This window comes from Canis lupus, chromosome 2 (assembly GCF_011100685.1).
Source record: "Canis lupus familiaris isolate Mischka breed German Shepherd chromosome 2, alternate assembly UU_Cfam_GSD_1.0, whole genome shotgun sequence".
Classification (NCBI taxonomy): Eukaryota; Metazoa; Chordata; class Mammalia; order Carnivora; family Canidae; genus Canis; species Canis lupus.
The window spans coordinates 42,405,871-42,427,586 of record NC_049223.1 but is presented as its reverse complement, the minus strand read 5'-3'; the positions used below and the strand labels follow the sequence as shown (position 1 = coordinate 42,427,586).

General features: G+C 37.2%; 1 protein-coding gene across 1 annotated transcript in view; it reads left to right on the top strand.

Annotated features, from left to right (window-relative positions):
• The first annotated feature begins 646 nt into the window (after positions 1–646).
• Positions 647–21,716, top strand: part of IL6ST (interleukin 6 signal transducer) — a 46,214-nt gene continuing 25,144 nt past the window's right edge. The window contains exons 1-4 of the mRNA NM_001287021.1: positions 647–734; positions 12,865–12,944; positions 17,897–18,202; positions 19,075–19,195. Of these exons, the coding sequence (NP_001273950.1) occupies positions 12,881–12,944; positions 17,897–18,202; positions 19,075–19,195 (491 nt within the window). The 5' untranslated portion in view covers positions 647–734; positions 12,865–12,880. The remainder of the gene's footprint in view (positions 735–12,864; positions 12,945–17,896; positions 18,203–19,074; positions 19,196–21,716) is intronic.

The following is a 21,716-nucleotide window of genomic DNA, read 5'->3' as shown; positions in this document are numbered from 1 at the left end:
GTATTTTCAACTTCTGTTCATTTGAAATTTTAAAAATAATTTTTCCTTTGCATTTTAATATCTCATTGATATAAATTTAATTTCTTATGTATTATTAAATTACATCAAAGGCTTAATACGTGTGAAATAGTAATGGAGGATTCAACTTCTTGCCCAAGTTTGAAGTTATCTTTTATATTTCAAAGAGGAACCACCATCACTCACACTAGAATTTAACCTGGAACTGAATTTTAAACTGAATTTTTATGTCTGTGTGCACAAAATAGTATGGCAGTTGAAGAGTCAGTAGCCTTTAACTGCTAGTGAAAGGGTAAAAGGTGTGATTCTGTTAATAATTTGCTTTTACTCCCTTTGTCACATTCAACAAAATATCCCTTTCATGTCTCTGTGACATTATGTCAACATCAGGGAAGTTTGGACTGGACATGGAGGGCTGATAATGTTTCCAAGTATTTTTCAAAACAGGACTAGGATGCTTAAATATTGTTATATAGGTGTTTATAGGATTGTTTTCTACTGAAGATCCAAGGGTATGTAAAATGGGATACTTTCAGAAATGCTTATAGCAGGCAAAGATTTAAGAAGAATGCTTATAATAAATATTATCAAAGCCAGCTTTCTGAACAAGGCTCTCCTCTCTTTATAGTGAGACCTGATGAAAAGAGCATGACCTTTGGAGACAGAAGACTTAGTTTCAAGTCCCTGTTTCTTCACTTCTTAATTTTGTGATTTGGGTACGTAACTTAAACTGTCAGAATTTTTCTTTTGTAAAGTTCCAGTAATTAATCCTTGCAATGGAAACCCATTGAATGTACAACACCATCGAGCCCTTAAGGTAAACTGTAGACTTAGGGTAATTCAAGTGTGTCAGTGTAAGTTCATCCTTGGTAAAATGTACTATTCTGGTGAGTGATACTGACCATAGCAGAAGCTATGCATGTGTAGGGGCAGAGAGTTATGGGAATTCTCTGTACCTTCCTCTCAATTTCATTTAAACCTAAAGCTGTTCTAAAAATATAAACTTTTAAAATAATGAAATAATGATTCCTGCCCTACCCACCTCCTTTTCTAGGATATTAGGAGAATCAACTGAAGTAATTTACATAAAAGCACTTGTGTAATGTGTCATACTATGTAAGTGTTAGTATGAATTAATAATTAGTAATAATGGAATAGAGCAGAGTTGGATAATTTTTAAGATAATAATTAGTATAATGTAGGGTATGACTGACTCTTTGCATATTTATTCAAAGTAACACTGTAATGTGTATATATGATACCATATTTAAATTGTCCCCATCCTTATCCCTGCCCAGCTTACTCATTCAACAAACATTACTTTGCCTTCTTTTTTGGCAATTGTACTTCATCTACCATTCTACAATTATAGGAGTAACGTTACTATAGTAACTAAGTTTATATTGACATTCTTCCTCCCATGAAATCTGTATCTAAATGTATTATTCATACTTTTTCTTCTGTCCTTCCGTCAAAAAGAAAAAGAGACTCAAAAATCAATCCATAAGTAACAAAAATAATTTATAAAGGGCATAACTATTAAATATTTATTAATTATAATTCCCACTTAAGAAAATCCATGAGAATGAAAATGAATAAGAGTGATCAACTATAGGGATAATCTTGAATGTGTTCTAATTTTTAAAAACCATTTATAGACTTTATTGCTTTAATAGTCAATTACTTGTGATGCATCTTTTTTTTCCTCCAATTAGCTTTATTTATTTTTTTTAATTTATTTTTTATTGGTGTTCAATTTACTAACATACAGAATAACCCCCAGTGCCTGTCACACATTCACTCCCACCCCCCGCCCTCCTCCCCTTCTGCCACCCCTAGTTCATTTCCCAGAGTTAGCAGTCTTTACGTTCTGTCTCCCTTTCTGATATTTCCCACACACTTCTTCTCCCTTCCCTTATATTCCCTTTCACTATTATTTATATTCCCCAAATGAATGAGAACATATAATGTTTGTCCTTCTCCGACTGACTTACTTCACTCAGCATAATACCCTCCAGTTCCATCCACGTTGAAGCAAATGGTATTTGTCATTTCTAATAGCTGAGTAATATTCCATTGTATACATAAACCACATCTTCTTTATCCATTCATCTTTCGTTGGACACCGAGGCTCCTTCCACAGTTTGGCTATTGTGGCCATTGATGCTATAAACATCGGGGTGCAGGTGTCCCGGCGTTTCATTGCATTTGTATCTTTGGGGTAAATCCCCAACAGTGCAATTGCTGGGTCGTAGGGCAGGTATATTTTTAACTCTTTGAGGAACCTCCACACAGTTTTCCAGAGTGGCTGCACCAGTTCACATTCCCACCAACAGTGTAAGAGGGTTCCCTTTTCACCACATCCTCTCCAACATTTGTTGTTTCCTGCCTTGTTAATTTTCCCCATTCTCACTGGTGTGAGGTGGTATCTCATTGTAGTTTTGATTTGTATTTCCCTGATGGCAAGTGATGCAGAGCATTTTCTCATATGCATGTTGGCCATGTCTATGTCTTCCTCTGTGAGATTTCTCTTCATGTCTTTTGCCCATTTCATGATTGGATTGTTTGTTTCTTTGGTGTTGAGTTTAAGAAGTTCTTTATAGATCTTGGAAACTAGCCCTTTATCTGATAAGTCCTTTGCAAATATCTTCTCCCATTCTGTGGTTGTCTTTTAGTTTTGTTGACTGTATCCTTTGCTGTGCAAAAGCTTCTTATCTTGATGAAGTCCCAATAGTTCATTTTTGCTTTTGTTTCTTTTGCCTTCGTGGATGTATCTTGCAAGAAGTTACTGTGGCCGAGTTCAAAAAGGGTGTTGCCTGTGTTCTTCTCTAGGATTTTGATGGAATCTTGTCTCACATTTAGATCTTTCATCCATTTTGAGTTTATCTTTGTGTATGGTGAAAGAGAGTGGTCTAGTTTCATTCTTCTGCATGTGGATGTCCAATTTTCCCAGCACCATTTATTGAAGAGACTGTCTTTCTTCCAATGGATAGTCTTTCCTCCTTTATCAAATATTAGTTGAGCATAAAGTTCAGGGTCCACTTCTGGGTTCTCTATTCTGTTCCACTGATCTATGTGTCTGTTTTTGTGCCAGTACCACACTGTCTTGATGACCACAGCTTTGTAGTACAACCTGAAATCCGGCATTGTGATGCCCCCAGATATGGTTTTCTTTTTTAAAATTCCCCTGGCTATTCAGGGTCTTTTCTGATTCCACACAAATCTTAAAATAATTTGTTCTAACTCTCTGAAGAAAGTCCATGGTATTTTGATAGGGATTGCATTAAACGTGTATATTGCCCTGGGTAACATTGACATTTTCACAATATTAATTCTGCCAATCCATGAGCATGGAATATTTTTCCATCTCTTTGTGTCTTCCTCAATTTCTTTCAGAAATGTTCTATAGTTTTTAGGGTATAGATCCTTTACATCTTTGGTTAGGTTTATTCCTAGGTATCTTATGCTTTTGGGTGCCATTGTAAATGGGATTGACTCCTTAATTTCTCTTTCTTCAGTCTCATTGTTAGTGTATAGAAATGCCACTGATTTCTGGGCATTGATTTTGTATCCTGCCACGCTACCAAATTGCTGTATGAGTTCTAGCAATCTTGGGGTGGAGACTTTTGGGTTTTCTATGTAGAGTATCATGTCATCGGTGAAGAGGGAGAGTTTGACTTCTTTGCCAATTTGAATGCCTTTAATGTCTCTTTGTTGTCTGATTGCTGAGGCTAGGACTTCCAATACTATGTTGAATAGCAGTGGTGAGAGTGGACATCCCTGTCTTGTTCCTGATCTTAGGGGAAAGGCTCCCAGTGCTTCCCCATTGAGAATGATATTTGCTGTGGGCTTTTCATAGATGGCTTTTAAGATGTCGAGGAATGTTCCCTCTATCCGTACACTCTGAAGAGTTTTGATCAGAAATGGATGCTGTATTTTGTCAAATGCTTTCTCTGCATCTAATGAGAGGATCATATGGTTCTTGGTTTTTCTCTTGCTGATATGATGAATCACATTGATTGTTTTACGGGTGTTGAACCAGCCTTGTGTCCCAGGGATAAATCCTACTTGGTCATGGTGAATAATTTTCGTAAGGTACTGTTGGATCCTATTGGCCAGTATCTTGTTGAGAATTTTTGCATCCATGTTCATCAGGGATATTGGTCTGTAATTCTCCTTTTTGGTGGGGTCTTTGTCTGGTTTTGGAATTAAGGTGATGCTGGCCTCATAGAACGAATTTGGAAGTACTCCGTCTCTTTCTATCTTTCCAAACAGCTTTAGGAGAATAGGTATGGTTTCTTCTTTAAACGTTTGATAAAATTCCCCTGGGAAGCCATCTGGCCCTGGACTTTTGTGTCTTGGGAGGTTTTTGATGACTGCTTCAATTTCCTCCCTGGTTATTGGCCTGTTAAGTTTTTCTATTTCTTCCTGTTCCAGTTTTGGTAGTTTGTGGCTTTCCAGGAATGCGTCCATTTCTTCTAGATTGCCTAATTTATTGGCGTATAGCTGTTCATAATATGTTTTTAAAATCGTTTGTATTTCCTTGGTGTTGCTAGTGATCTCTCCTTTCTCATTCATGATTTTATTAATTTGAGTCTTCTCTCTCTTCTTTTTAATAAGGCTGGCTAATGGTTGATCTATCTTATTAATTCTTTCAAAGAACCAACTCCTGGTTCTGTTGATCTGTTCCACAGTTCTTCTGGTCTCGATTTCGTTGAGTTCTGCTCGAATCTTTATTAACTCCCTTCTTCTCTTGGGTGTAGGATCTATTTGCTGTTTTTTCTCTAGCTCCTTTATGTGTAAGGTTAGCTTTTGTATTTGAGTTCTTTCCAGTTTTTGAATGGATGCTTGTATTGCGATGTATTTCCCCCTTAGGACTGCTTTTGCTGCATCCCAAAGATTTTGAACGGTTGTATCTTCATTCTCATTAGTTTCCATGAATCTTTTTAATTCTTCCTTAATTTCCTGGTTGACCCTTTCATCTTTGAGCAGGATGGTCCTTAACCTCCACGTGTTTGAGGTCCTTCCAAACTTCTTGTTGTGATTTAGTTCTAATTTCAAGGCATTATGGTCTGAGAATATGCAGGGGACGATCCCAATCTTTTGGTATCAGTTCAGACCCGATTTGTGACCCAATATGTGGTCTATTCTGGAGAAAGTTCCATGTGCACTTGAGAAGAATGTGTATTCAGTTGAGTTTGGATGTAAAGTTCTGTAGATATCTGTGAAATCCATCTGGTCCAGTGTATCATTTAAAGCTCTCGTTTCTTTGGAGATGTTGTGCTTAGAAGACCTATCGAGTATAGAAAGAGCTAGATTGAAGTCACCAAGTATAAGTGTATTATTATCTAAGTATTTCTTCACTTTGGTTAATAATTGATTTATATATTTGGCAGCTCCCACATTCGGGGCATATATATTGAGGATTGTTAAGTCCTCTTGTTGAATAGATCCTTTAAGTATGATATAGTGTCCCTCTTCATCTCTCACTACAGTGTTTGGGGTAAATTTTAGTTTATCTGATATAAGGATGGCTACCCCTGCTTTCTTTTGAGGACCATTCGAATGGTAAATGGTTCTCCAACCTTTTATTTTCAGGCTGTAGGTGTCCTTCTGTCTAAAATGAGTCTCTTGTAGACAGCAAATAGATGGGTCCTGCTTTTTTATCCAGTCTGAAACCCTGCGCCTTTTGATGGGGTCATTAAGCCCATTCACATTCAGAGTTACTATTGAGAGATATGAGTTTAGTGTCATCATGATATCTATTCAGTCCTTGTTTTTGTGCAATGTTCCACTGAACTTCTTAAAGGGGAATTTTAAGAGTCCCCCTTAAAATTTCTTGCAGAGCTGGTTTGGAGGTCACATATTCTTTTAGTTGCTGCCTGTCTTGGAAGCTCTTTATCTCTCCTTCCATTTTGAATGAGAGCCTTGCTGGATAAAGTATTCTTGGTTGCATGTTTTTCTCATTTAGGACCCTGAATATATCCTGCCAGCCCTTTCTGGCCTGCCAGGTCTCTGTGGAGAGGTCTGCTGTTACCCTAATACTCCTCCCCATAAAAGTCAGGGATTTCTTGTCTCTTGCTGCTTTAAGGATCTTCTCTTTATCTTTGGAATTTGCAAGCTTCACTATTAAATGTCGAGGTATTGAACGGTTTTTATTGATTTTAGGGGGGGATCTCTCTATTTCCTGGATCTGAATGCCTGTTTCCCTTCCCAGATTAGGAAAGTTTTCAGCTAGAATTTGTTCAAATACATATCTGGCCCTCTGTCCCTTTTGGCGCCCTTGGGAACACCAATTAAACGTAAGTTTTTCTTCCTCAGGCTCGTTTATTTCCCTTAATCTATCTTTCCCTTAATCTATCTTCATGGTCTTTTAATTGTTTGTCTCTTTTTTCCTCAGTTTCCCTCTGCTATCAACTTGTCTTCTATGTCACTCACTCGTTCTTCCACCTCGTTAACCCTCGTCGTTAGGACTTCTAGTTTGGATTGCATCTCATTCCATTGATTTTTAATTTCTGCCTGATTAGCTCTAAACTCTGCAGTCATGAAGTCTCTTGAGTCCTTTATGCTTTTTTCTAGAGCCACCAGTAGCTGTATAATAGTGCTTCTGAATTGGCTTTCTGACATTGAATTGTAATCCAGATTTTGTAATTCTGTGGGAGAGAGGACTGTTTCTGATTCTTTCTTTTGAGGTGAGGTTTTCCTTCTAGTCATTTTGCTCAGTGCAGAGTGGCCAAAAGCAAGTTGTTTTGGGAAAAGGAGAAAAAGAGAGGAGAGAAAGAAGGAAAGAAAAGAGAAAGAGAAAAAAAAGGAAGAAAAAAAATGAAAAAAAAAAGAAGAAAAAGAAAGAAAGAAAAAAGGGGGGTGGGGGAAGGAAACAAATCAAAAAGCAAAACAAAACAAAACAACACAACAACAACAAAAAAAGAACCACGGGGGAGTATCTTCTGATTCTGTGTACTTTAAGTCCCTTGGCTTCTCCTGGAAGTTGTCCGTCTAGCTGGTCTTCTGGGGGAGGGGCCTGTTGTGCTGATTTTCAGGTGTTAGCAGTTGGGGGAGCTGCTGTGCCCCTGCCTGGTGCAGGGCTCAGTGGGGGTTGTTTACCCCGTGAGGCCCCAGGAGCAACAGCCCTAGTGGCGGGGCCAGCTCTGGAGCCCTGGAGTCAGCCCCTGCAGTAACTCCGGAGCTCTCCGTCTGCAGGGCCTGGAGGCTCCGGGGCGGGCCGCTGATCTGCTCAGCTCGGGGCAGGAGCGTCCTCGCTGTCCTGGGCCCTCTGGGCCTCTGCCTGTCCCGGGGGGAGGCCGGATCCTGGGCTGTGTCCCGGCGCCCTGTGCTCCGGGGCCTGCGCTGTTGGATTCGCGCTCCCGGGCCGCAGCCCCCTCCGCGGAGCCGCCGCCCGAGCCCCTCTGAGCTGCTCCGGGTCCCGCCAGGTCCTGCCGTGCGCGCTGCAGCCCTTAGGGAGCTCGGCGCACTCTCCTGGGCACGCAGTTGCTCTGTTAGTGTCCCCGGGAGCCCGAGGGCATCCTCGCCCTTCTGGGTCCTACTCCAACTCCCTGCGAACCCCTTTCCGCCCGGGAAGGTCGGTGCAGCTCCTGCTTCTCCGGGACGGGGCTCTCCTGTCCTGGGGACACTCGCCCCAGCCTCAGCCCGGCTCCTCGCGGGGCCCCTCCCCCTTGGAGGCCTTTGTTTCTTTATTTCTTTTTCCCCGTCTTCCTACCTTGATAGAAGCGCAAACTCTTCTCACTGTAGCATTCCAGGTGTTCTCTCTTTAATTCTCAGGCCGAATTCATAGATTTTCAGGATAATTTGAAGGTTTTCTAGGTAATTTGGTGGAGACAGGTGATTTAGAGACCCTACTCTTCCGCCATCTTGCCCCTCCTCCTCCACTTGTGATGCATCTTATAGCACCTTTCAACACATTACCTTGTTGAACCACCGTAGTTGGGGAATTGTCACTCTAGAAGAACCACTCAGTGCTTGGAATAAACCTTCTGTATATGTGGTTAATAATTATATTTTGGTTTTATAGAATCTTGTAAGATATATGCAGAATTCAAGGAAAATCATTGTATGCAATATGTGGTTATATGCATGGAAATATATACGTGAAAAATTCTGCCAGAGATGAAGGAGGATAAGGCTAATAATAGAAATTTAAGTTGAATATGTATTGCCAACAAAATGAAAGGAGAGGAACAGTAAGCAGTATACTGTCAATTTGGTCCATTTTAAAACAAGCCCCAAAATGAAGTTGACTGTATTGCATTTAATATTTTAGGTAGTGCTACTGTGTTTCCATATCTTAGGTTGGGACTATGAAATTAAGTTCCTTAATAGATGTTTCTTCACATCTCAATGACAATCTTTTAAAAATCAGGAAACATTACTTTTTTAAAAAGATTTTATTTATTTGAGTGACAGAAAATGAGCAGGGAGAGGGACAGAAGTGGAGAGAGAGACAGAGAGAGAGAAGCAGACTCCTGCTGAGCAGGGAGTCCCATGTGGGCTCAGTCCCAGGACCTGGAGATCATGACCTGAACCAAAGGCAGATGCTTAACTGACTGAGCCACGCAGGCACCCCTGCTTGCTTGGTTTTTTTTTTTTTTTTTAAAGATTTTATTTATTTGAGAGAGAGAGCACAAGCAAGGTGGGCAGAGGAAGAGGGAGAAGCAGACCCTGCTAAGTGCAGAGCCCAACACAGGGACACCATCCCAGGACCCTGGGATCATGCCCTGAGCTGAAGGCAGTTGCTTTACCAGCTGAGGCACTCAGGTGCCCCAGGAAACATTACTAACTATTAAAATGTGAAACCTACCTTTGCCTGTTTTTCTTTTACATACTTTGTTTCACAGCCCTGCTTAGATAAATTTAATTGCTTTGTGGTAACTATAAATACTTTTATGGGATCTCTTTGTATCCGAGTTTTGTTACAAGATTATAGTGCAGCAAGAGAAAGATTGCCAGTCTCTAGGAACCACAGAGAATCTTCCCTACACTGTGAACAAACTCATTGGTGTAGGTGGTCTGGATGGCATGACCACATAGTACTCTCCCAGTATGCTCAGATGTTTTCTTCTTTTTGTCTTGATGAGCAGTTGAATTATGTGGATTTTTCTAATATGGGACTATTTAAAGTTAGGAACTAAGAAATAAAACAGGTGGAGAAAAATAGTCCTGCAACTTAATTCTTTAATCCTTTATCCTGGAATAGTCTGAACAGTTTGTGATGAGCAAATAATTTATAGAGTGATTGTTGCATGGTTAGCGGGTCAAGTTAGTATTGATATTTAATAAAAGAATACCATATTCCAGATGTAGTACTGTGAAGCCCTCATCAAGAAGTTCATAGTTTTGTAAAGTACTAAAGAAGTTACATCTCAAGTATTTTTTAATTTAAATTTAGGTTTGACTAAGTACTGAAGTCACATGGTACAACATTGGAAAGATGCAAAGAGTATATGTAGAGGATTTTCCTTCTACCCTGGCATCTCACCCAGTGGCAGCCAGTCTTTATTTTTATCCTGCTAGAGGTATTTTATGCTTATATAAGGAAATGAGTGTGTGTTTTAGCTCCTTTTGGGCTTCTCCCCACAAATAACAAATATACTGTTCTCTGCCTTAATAATATTTTATTTTAGATATCATTACACACCTCTAGGTAGAGATCTAGAGCTTCCTCGGTTTTTTTGTAGCTACACGTATGCTATACTTGGATATACCATAATTTAACTGGTCCCCTATTCACGTGTCAACCTTTTATTATTAAAAACAATGCTACGGGGGCGCCTGGGTGGCTCAGTCAGTTAAGTGTCTGTCTTCCGTTGAGGTCATGATCCCAGGGTCACAGGATCAAGCTCTCTGCTCAGTGGGGAGCCTGCTTCTTCCTCTGCCTTTCCCTTTGTCCCTCCCTGTGCTTTCTCTTTCTCTCTCTCTCTCTCTCTCTCAAATGAATAAATAAAATCTTTAAAAAAAAAACAAAAACAGTGCTGTAGTGAATAACCTTGTATGTATTGTTTTGCTCATATCTATAGGATAAAATACTAGAAGTAGAATCATTGGATTCAAATGTGTATATATATTTTAATTTTGATTGATAATGTAAAACTGGACATAAACCTTGTCTGGGTAGTTCTTTGTTTATAATTGAGTTTTAATTTACAAACAATGAAATTCACTTTTAAATTCCCACAGTTTGGGGAACCCTGGGTGGCGCAGCGGTTTGGCGCCTGCCTTTGGCCCGGGGCGCGATCCTGGAGACCCGGGATCGAATCCCATGTCGGGCTCCCGGTGCATGGAGCCTGCTTCTCCCTCTGCCTGTGTCTCTGCCTCTCTCTCTCTCTCTGTGACTATCATAAATAAATAAAAAAATTTAAAAAAATAAAAAAATAAAAAAAATAATAATAAATTCCCACAGTTTGTTGGGAAGGTTATGCCATTTTACACCATACTGTGCAGTGTATAAGAATGCCTTTATGTCATAGTCTCATAATACTGTGTTGATAATTTTTTAGTTTTTATATTTTTGCCAAAACTAGAAATGATACTGGGGTAGTTTTTGTTTAGTGTTTTTACTAAGTACAACTTAATATACAATAAAGTCCACAGATCACAAGTTTACAGCTCAGTAAGTTTGGGTTTTTTTAAGGTTTTATTTATTTATTCATGAGAGACACAGTGAGAGGGTAAAAGACATAGAGGGAGAAGCAAGCTCCCTGTGGGGAACTCGATGCAGAACTCAATCCCAGGACCCTGGGATCACACCCTGAGCCGAAGGCAGATGCTCGACCACTGAGCCACTCAGGCATCCCAATCGCAGTAAGTTTTAATCACCATCTAGTTCAAAGTATAGAACATGTCCAGCGTCCCAGAAGGCTCCCTTCTGCCCTCTTCCCCAACCCCCCAAAAAGATAACCACTGTTCTGATCTCTATCACCACAGATGACATTTGCCTGATTTTGAACTTTATATAGAGGGAATCATGTATAATTTTTTTGTGTCTCATTTCTTTCTTCTCTGTTATATATGAAATTCAGTCATGTTGTAAGTACCTGTAGTTCATTTTCATTGCTGTAATTGAGTTACTTGAATTTTTCTGTTTTACTATATTTGTGGTTTTGGTTGCTTCTACTTTTCAGTACTTAGAAATAAAACTTGTATGTACATTCTTGTACATGTCTTTTGGAGGAGTGAAGCACTCATTTCTTTTGACTCCATACGTCGGGTAGATTTGGTTGATTTAATATCTAATCTAATTAGCATTTAATTTATAAAGAATAAAATCTATCATTTTTAGTGTGCAGTTTTTAGGGAACAATTCCTCATAGGGCTCTTGAAGATTTTCTTAGAGGCTTAGAAAATAGAGATAATGTCTCTCTCTAGAGTAAAAGACAGACATGCTTACGCCCATTTTAAAAGGCCTGGTTTCCTAAGCTCAGTCTTCATCCCTGTAACATGACCCACTGGGTGTACAGGTGTTACCAGTCTCTCTTCACAGCGCTTTGTCAGAAACGGGCCCAGGCAGCCAGCACAAGAAAATGCTAATACTCTGAAAATGCTGCTCCTGGTATGAGTGATAAAGTCTTCTGTCTCTGACACAAGAGTCTTGTGTCTTCGGCCAATATCCATGGAACTAGCAGGCTAAATTGTTAGCTTGCAAATAGGGTAAAATCTCAGTGCTTTCACAATTCTTGATACAATTCAGTGAATTTTGACAAATATTTAGAGTTTTATCACTGCCACAATGAGGTCATAGAACATTCTTACCACCCTTAGAAAGTTCTTTTGTACCTTTTTACATTTATTTCCCTTTTCCACTTCAGCCCCAGCCAGCCCCTGATCTGCTTTCTGTCACCCTGGTTGTGTCATTTATTGAATATCCCATAAATGGAATTATATAGTACATAGCCTTTTATGCATGGCTTCCTTCATTCAGCTTAATGCTTTGGAGATTCATTCATGCCCTTGCATGTATCACTAGGTCATTCCCTTTTATTGCTGAGTGGTATTCTACTATATGGATGTTATTGTTTAGATATTGAGTATTTGTTTATTCTTTCTCCAGTTAAAAGACATTTTAGTTGATTATAGTTTGGAACTATGATGAATAAAGCTGCTGTGAACATTTGAGTATAAGTCTTCATGTGGACATGTTTTTTTAGTTCTCTTGAATACATTCTTGCAGCTTATTATTATGTTCATTTAACTTGGTAAAGAACTGTCAAATTGTTTTCCAAAGTATTTGTATCCTCTTGCATTCCTTTCTGGGGTAGTTTTAATTTGCATCTTTCATTATGAGTAGGGTTGAAAGTATCAATCCATATGTTTAAATTATTTGTATTTCCTTTTCTATAAATTGCCTATTCAGCTCATCTTGCTGGTTTTTCTCTTAGGTGTTGGAGATTTTTAGTGATTTGTAGGCATTCTTCATATGATGGGATGTTTTTGGTCATGGTATGAATTACAAACTTTTTTTTTTTTTTTTTTACATTTTGGCAAGTAGCTTTTGAGGTTGCTTTTGGTAGGTTTTGCCTACTAAAAGAAATTTGTCTCTCTGAAGTACTTGCTAATAGCATAAGTCCTCACATGATAAAGAAACAGGATTGCTCTTTTAATTAACCTTAGAGTATAAGTTGTGTTTCATCACTATTTTATGTAACCATAATTCCAGTGAGAATAAAGAAAAATATTCTGAAGAGTTAAATGTGTTTTCTGCATTCTCTAAAATTTTACCACCTTTTAGAAGATAGCTTATACAATGGAAACAAGAGCTTTAGAAATCGAGTCTTTACTTACTTTGTGTAATAAGAGAAAAATTAATAAAAATAATATTATATGTGTCTTTTACAGAAATATCTACTGCAAGATGTTGACATTGAAGATTTGGATAGTGCAAGCATTGTTTATTTTCTTCACCACTGAATCTGTAGGTAAGGCTCATGAAATACCCTACCTCCCAACCTCACAAATTAGGTTTATATATTTTTATATAATTATGTAATTATAATTTGACATGAAAAGTCACCCAGTAATCCTAAATTCTGTCTAGGTATACTAAAAATAACTTTAAGGTGGGAGGGGGAAAATATGTTGTTGGTTTTTTGGTTGTTTAATATATAGGAGAAAATCTGTTAACCTTTAGCGCTTTGTTTTTTAATGGCCAAAGGTGTCACTGCTGTTCAGTGCTCAGTGACACCTTTAGCAGAATAAAAAGGTCTGAAGCAGTACTGCTCAGACTGGTCCACAGCCTGATGATTCCTTTATTACTACTTCACAATGAGATAAGTACAGAAATTAAGAAAAAATGTTTAGACACTCTTAACAGTTTGACATAGCGGTGACATCCAAACATGTGATCATTGGACTTATCTCATCAAACATGGTATAGAGCGAAAGTATAAGTCTGTGAAACATTGAGGATAAAAAACCAAACTGATCTTTCATCACAGATAGCTTGAAAAGCACTGCCATAAATCAACCCTTTCTAAATCCGGGAACGCAGCTTCTTTTTGAACACTTCAAGTGACATAAAACTTATTTTGAAAAGTTTTGTTATTTAGAAATTTTTTCCTCATTCTTGAGCCCAAATTTTCCTTCTTGTAATTTTTTCCCATTATCCTTAATTCTAGAGTAGTCCCACTTTCTCTTCCCACTGTTCAGCTCTTGAAAAATATTGAAGGACTGCTTTCATGTGTCTCTGAGGCATCTCCTGCCCAAACTAAACTTACCCAGTGTCCTAATTATTCTTTATAGGACTTGACTTCTAACCCTATATATGCTGATTACCCTTCCTGATTCTTCTCTTGGTTGCCCATAGCCCATTTGAAATAGACCATCACACCTCTCACACTTACCAGCTGTAGGACTAGGCCAGTTGCTTGATTTGTGTCAGTTTCCTGATCTATAAGATGGAGATAATAATGGTTCCTGACTCCTATGGATATTGTGAAAATTATATGAGTTACTATACTGAAGACATCTGGACAGTGCCTGGCCCACAGTAAACATTATAAAAAGGATAGTAATTATCTGATTATTATTGAGGTTTGAATAAAATGCACTTAAGAAAAAAATGAATTTAATATACCAGAACTGGACATGGTCTGAATATAGTGATTTTATTATTTACTTTGATCTGAACATCATTTTTATTTAATCAGCATAGTTTTTGCTAGCTAAGATAGACCATAGTTTCATGGTAAGCTACTGGTCAGTGAAAATTCTTAGGTTTTCACATGGATTACTTTTAAGCCATTTCTCCCTTACTGTATGTTTATTTAATCTCAGCTTGAGTAAGAGATATTATCCTCTCTAGCAAGTTTCATTATATTAGTTTTGGCCTGTTGGTCTAATCTTTTAAAATAATTTTAATTCTAGTATTACCATCCAAAGTGTTGGCAATTCTTCATAGTCTTGTCCTTTGCTAATTTGATGTGTGTGTGTGTATATGTGTCTGTTTTCTGCCAAATTATTAAAAACATGTTCAGAATAGCAGGACTACATTATTGCTGCCTCACAAATTACTCAAAAACTTCATGGCTTAAAATGATAGTAATTATTTCTCAGGGTTTGTGTGTGTCAGAAATAAAGTTGGGCACAACTGGACTGTTTCATCTTTGCTTTGTGATGTCCGAGGCCTCAGCTGGAATATTCAGAGATTGGTGACTAGAATTATCTGAAGGCACATTCATTTACATGTCTAGTATTAATGCTGGCTGTAGGCTGAGGGCTTTGCTAGGCTTGTTGGCCAGAACACTACATGTGGTCTCCCCTTGTGGCCTTGGCTTCCCTGTAACGTGGGTAGGTTCCAAGGACAGATGTCCCAAGAGAAAAAGAACGGTAGTCGAAAGTTGTGTTCTTTTCATAGTCTGGCTAGTCACATAGCACATTTCATTGGCTGAGGCAGACATAAGCACCCACACAGATCTGAGGGCAGAAGGGGAATATTGACCCTATTTCTTTGTATTGGGGGTATCGGTCACATTGTAAGAAGAGCATGTGGTATGGAGTAAATACATAGGTATGACCATGTCTGGAAAATATAGTCTACTGCAAGGACTTCAGCATATTCTACTTAAGACCTCTCTGACTTTTTTTGGTAGTATTTTTTATATATGAGTTATCAACCAATTAAGAATCTCTTAGTTTGAACCTATGAAATTTCTTTTTTTTAAGGATTTATTCATTCATTCATTCATTCATTCATTCATGAGAGACACAGAGAGAGGCAGAGACATAGGTGGAGGGAGAAGCAGGCTCCCCATAGGAAGCCAGATGCAGGACTCAATCTTGGGGCTTCAGGATCACGCCCTGAGCCATTGGCAGGCACTCAACCCCTTAGCCACCCAGGCATCCGAAACCCATGAAATTTCTATTTTTGTAGACCAAGGACAGCCAGATATCAGCAGTTTTGTAATGTTCAGCTGTTATCTGTTATGGTATATACTAACCTATATTTCTTCATCTTGTCTGAATAATTACCCCAACTAACTTTATCAAATGCTTTTTTAAAATTAAAATGCTCTCAGGACGCCTGGGTGGGCTTAGCGGTTAAGCGTCTGCCTTTGGCTCAGGGTGAAATCCTGGAGTTCTAGGATTGAGTCCCACATCAGGCTCCCTGCGTGGAGCCTGCTTCTTCCTCTGCCTATGTCTTTGCCTCTCTCTCTCTGTGTGTGTGTGTGTGTGTGTGTGTGTCTCATGAATAAATAAAATCAATCAATCAATCAATAAAATTAAAATGCTCTTTTTATAATTTAATCTCAAATAGCCTGATAGCCCTGTAAAAATTAGATAAATTTGGCATAGGATGATTAATGAGCCTGTGTTTCACTTTGGAACATTTGCTCATTTCTAGTATTTCTCTTATTCTGTGTGATTAAAAATGACTAAGTCTGTAGTTACATCTTATGTTCTTTAGTATTTTAAACTATATTTCATATTTACTGTTCCTTATTACTTTCTCTAAATCATAAGAGTGATTTTACCAAGGAATAAAGTGAGGTCTAGGGAGTTGTAAGGACCGGCTCAGTATTACAGGGTAACTTATTAGTTTACCATAAGATGAAGTTGCATACATTTGGCTGTGTAGAGTAATATGTACACTGGGATTTAGTGTAGACATATGTAAATAATAGTAAGGTCATATAAACAGCCCATAAGTTTTGAAATAGAGAAATACACATTCCTACTCTGGGCATTATAGGTTTTATGAGAGGTTCTGGGATTCCATTTGAGAGTATAGTTTTGACCTAAAAAACTGTTTTTAATTCTTCCTGCTGATTTTGAGAGAACCTTCCAGACCCAATCAGTGTGACTTGATTGTCTCTGGAGAGTAATAATAATGATGATAGGCTACCATTTATTATTGGTAGACTGCTGAATACCAGGCATTGTTATAGATGCTTTACATAAGTAATTTTTAATCTCAAAACTCTTTAAGATAGCTTTTATTAACTTCATTTTCCAAGTGAAAAAACCGAACCTCAGTTAGAATGGGTAATCACCGAAGAACCCATTGGCAAATAGGGTTCGCTAGGGAAAGCTGCCTTACACTTCTGGGCAGTGAGGCTAGAATCATGCCAAGTACTTAGGATTTTATCTTGATGGTAGTAGGTAGCCATTAAATAATTTAAAATAGGGAAATGGCATGATCATTTTGAACAGTAATTCTGATAGCAGTATATAGGGTAAACTGGAAGGAGGTCAGACTGCAATATAATGGCTTGAACTTCAGTAAGCAAAATATGGTTGGGGGTAAAGAAGTTGATAGACATATTAAGAATATAGAACCAACAAGATTTCAAGTGATATTGTTAAGTTGGAAGTTGGAAGAGATGTAGAAGGTGACTGCAAGATATCTGGCCTAGATGACTGGATATAAATAGTGCTGTTAGCAGAGGTAGCGAAATAAGAATAAGTTTGAAAGGGACTGTGATGCTTGTAGTTTTAAATGTATTTATCCTTTTTTTTTTTTTTTTTAATATTTGAGAGTGGATGGGTGAGTGGGGGGAGGGGCAAAGGGGGAATCTCAAACAGACTTCCCACTGAGCACAGAGCCTGATGTGGAGCTCAATCCGACCACCCAGGAGATGAAAGCCTGAGTCAAAACCAGCCTGATGTTCAACCAGCTGGGCCACCTAGGCACCCTTTAGATGTGTTCATCTTAAAGTACTTAGGGTTTATCTCAGATAGATGTGTCTCACAGGTTATTGAAAGCAGTAGGAAGTTAGAGCTGGAGATAGGAATATAGTTATCATCAGCATGGAGTTAGGTGATAGTTAAAGCATATAGTTGTGGTATACTTATTTTTTATACAGGCTGATTTTTTGATTTTTAATATGGGATTTTACCCCATTCATTTATTGTTAAAACTAATATATTTGACCATCTTGTTCTCTTATGTTTTTTTTTGTTGCTCCCTTGCTGTTTCCTTTGTTGTCTGAATTTTGATAAATGAACAATGTATAATATCTTCCCTGGCGCCATCCACATCCAACAGCATTCAGGACCAGAGAGGAACAGAGCCTACCACTGCCTGTTTGCTGGGGGTGGGTTTAATTTAGACCCTGGGACAGGAACAGGATTGGTGGTGGAGTAAGTATGAATCATGCTGTAGACAGTCTGTGTTTCCTTAAAGTAAAGTTAGATATTATAAAGAGGGCTAAAGCTAGGATAGATTTTTTTTCATCAGCCTTATAATTTGTATATTTCTTTACAAATCAAGGCACTGAATTCTGGCCGTATTATTTTTTCACTGTGTATTTCTTTTTCCCTGTCTTTCAGAGGTAGTTTAGTGAAGATTAAGGGACTGCATTGATATGAAGTATCATTTTATACCAGAATAATTCAGTCCATTTTTATATTTTCTCTTGTTCCTTTTCAGGTGAACTTCTGGATCCATGTGGCTATATCAAACCTGAATCTCCAATTGTACAACTTGGTTCTAATTTCACTGCAGTTTGTGTGCTAAAAGAAAAATGTATGGATTATTTTCATGTGAATGCTAATTATATTTTCTGGAAAACAAACCATGTTACTATTCCCAAAGAACAATATACCATCATAAACAAAACAGCATCTAGTGTCACATTTACAGATATATCTTTATTAAATATTCAGCTCACTTGCAACATTCGTACGTTTGGACAGATTGATCAGAATGTTTATGGAATCAGAATAATTTCAGGCTGTAAGTTTTATTTTGTTTTTGTCTCATTTCAAACTTTGTTATGACTACTGAATTGCGTTTGTAATGTCTGGTTGGTCTTTAGGTAATGCATTTATTTGTTGATTCATTGGCTTTTGTACATACTTGTTTTAAAAAAAATACGTTTTGAAGTAGGACTCCATTTGCATCACTAATATACAGAAAGCCTGAAGAGTAACATAAGATTTGTATCTTTCCTGAAAGCCAAGTATCTGTCAGTTTTCTAGAAAAATGTTTTTACATGAGACCTGCAAAAAAGCAGTGTTAAATTGAAACTTCTGAGTGTATTCATAGTAACTTTTAGTATCCTTCAATTGCTGAGAAGATTCACATTTAAAGCAACTATCTGAAGAAAGTGAATAAATACTGGACAAAGTCCTTCTGTGTCAGAATAAATAATATGATCCAAGAGTGGACTGTCAAATTTTTGGATCCCCAAAACCATAATTTGGTATTTGCTTTTCCTCCAGCAGAGTTTCAGAAAACAATAGGAAGCGAAGTATAAGTGAATCATATATTTCCATTTAATTGCCTCTTACTAACATGCAGTATATTACTTTTTAAAATACACTTCATTGAGAATCAGTAAATATTCTTACTTATAAATGAAAGCTGATTTTATGTAGAAAATTAATTTGAAACATGCTAGTTAGTGATAGTTATAGAAAATGTGTATTAACCTAAAAATAGAAAAGATTAAGTTTTTAATCACTAATCTTTCTTTGTGTCCATACGTTTTGCTCATGTTTGGTTTTTTCATCTAATTTAGGTTACAAATGTCTTGGGTAGTATATAAATTGCATATTATTTGTGGATATAAAGCTTTTTGAAAATTGCTCATTTTTCCCTTTTAGTGCCACCAGAAAAACCTACAAATTTGAGTTGCATTGTGAATGAAGGGAAGAAAATGATGTGTCAGTGGGATCCTGGAAGGGAAACATACCTGGAAACAAACTTCACTTTAAAATCTGAATGGCAAGTTGTTTTTTATTTTTGTGTGTGTTAAACTTATAAAGTTAGTAATTTGTGCTGGAGTTTCTTTTTCTTCAAGTGGAAATATTAAATGCATATTTTTGTTTAAGCTTTTATTTTAGAACATCTGAAACATATAAAAATAGAAAGTATAATAAATTCCCATGGGTTCATCATCCAGCTTCAGTAACAATCCGCTCATGACCAGTCTTATATACCCCACCCCAAATTATCTTAAAAAATATCATCTCATCCATAAATATTTTAGTTTATATCTCTAAAAGATAGGGATACTTTTTTAAAACACATAACTATATACCATTATACCAAAATATAATTGAAGATACTTTAATTGTTGCATTTCATTTAGTACTCCTCTTTCCTCAGATGTTTCATGAATAGATGTATATACATATTTTTAAATTTTTTTCTTTGGCTGTAGTTGACAATGTTATAATAGTTTCAGCTGTACAATGTAATGATTCAACTTTTCTATGTCTTAGGCAATACCACAACATAGCTTCTGCCATCATATAACACTATTAAAATATTATTGACTCGGGATCCCTGGGTGGCGCAGCGGTTTGGCGCCTGCCTTTGGCCCAGGGCGCGATCCTGGAGACACGGGATCGAATCCCACGTCGGGCTCCCGGTGCATGGAGCCTGCTTCTCCCTCTGCCTGTGTCTCTGCCTCTCTCTCTCTCTCTGTGTGTGTGACTATCATAAATAAATAAAAAAAAAAAAATTAAAAAAAAATATTATTGACTCTATTCCTTATGCTGTATCATGAATATATGTATATATTTTTACAAGTTACCAAATCACAGTCTAAATAATCTCCATGCGTTGCAAATTGATAATGTAAATCTAAGTAATCTCCATGCATTTCTCTTTCTTTTTCTTTACAATTCAGTTGTTCAAGTAACAGTTATACATTGTTTAACATACTCCTCTTTTTTTTTTTTTTCCTAGAAATTGCTATTAGATCTAGACACTTGATCAGATTTGGGATTCTTTTTTTCCCCAAAAATAATTCATAGGGGTGGTGTATACTTCTAATCAGGAACACGACATAGTGTTTGATTCTTTTTTCTCCCCTTTTGCTGCCTTTTTTTTTTTTTTTTTTTTAGGCGCACACCATATTTTATCACAATTTAAAGTGGAGTAATAATAAGCAATTAGACAATGTATGTCTACTATTTTTGTCAGTCATTTTAATCTTTTCTAGTTTTATTGTGAAATCCTTGATATACATTACTGTATAAGTTTAAGGCATAGAGAATGGTGGTTTGATTTACCTAAATTGTGAAGAGATTACCACAGTAGGTTTAATCTAACATCCATCTTTTCGTATAGACATAATAAAAAAAAAAAGAAGGGAAAACTTTTTCCTTGTTATAACTCATAGGATTTATTCCCTTAACATCTTTCCTATGTATTGTACAGTAGCTTTCTCTTCTTTCACTTAGCATAATGTCTTCAAAGTATATCTCTGTTAATGCAAATGTAGGATTTCCTCATTTTTTAATGGCTGAATAAATAGTACATTGTTACCACTTTTTTATCCATTTATCTATTGATGGACGCTTCAGGTTGTTTTCATGTCTTGGCTGTTGGAAGTAATGTTGCTATGAATGGGGCTTGCGGTGGGGGAGGTGGTGGTGGTGGTGCTGATACCTTTTTGAGTTAGCAGTTTTGATTCATTTGAATGTATTCCCCAGAAGTGGAATTCCTGGATCATGGCCACTGTATTTTTAATTTTTTTAGGATCTTCCATACTGTTTTTCATACTGGCTATAGCACTTTACAGTTTCACCAACAGAGCATAAGGGAACCGTTATGCTCCACATGCAGACCAACATTTGTTATCTTTTTCATGATGACCAGTCTAATAGGCTTGAGGTGATACATCATTATGGTTTTAATTAATATTCTTCCCATGACAGGTGATGTTGAGTGTCTTTTCATGTACCTATTGCCCTTTCGTAGATCTTTGGAGAAATGTCTGTTCAAGTCTTTTGCCAATTATTTATTTGAATTATTTGTTTTTTTGCTGTTAGTTGCATGAGCTCTTAATATATTATGAATATTAACCCCTTATTAGGTCTAGGGCTTCCAAATATTTTTTCCTATTCTATAGGTTGCCTTTTCTCTTTGTTGATGGTTTCTATGTGGATTTTTAGTTTCATGTAGTTCTACTTGTCTATTTTTATTTTTGCTTGTGCTTTGAGTGCTGTATTCAAAAAATCAGTACAAAGACCCATGTCACAGAGCTTTATTCCTGTGTTTTCTTCTAGGAGTTTCATGGTTTGAGATCATACATTTAAGTCTTTAATCCATTTTGAGTTCGTTTTTGTGAATGGTATGAGATAGGGGTATATTTCATTCTTTTATATGTGAATATCCAATTATCCCAGCACTAGTTATTGAAAAGAGGCTCTTTTCCACAAGTATTCCTCTTGGCTCCCTTGTCAAATATTAATTGGCTTAATTAGTTGAAGTATGCTTGGATTTATTTCTCTCA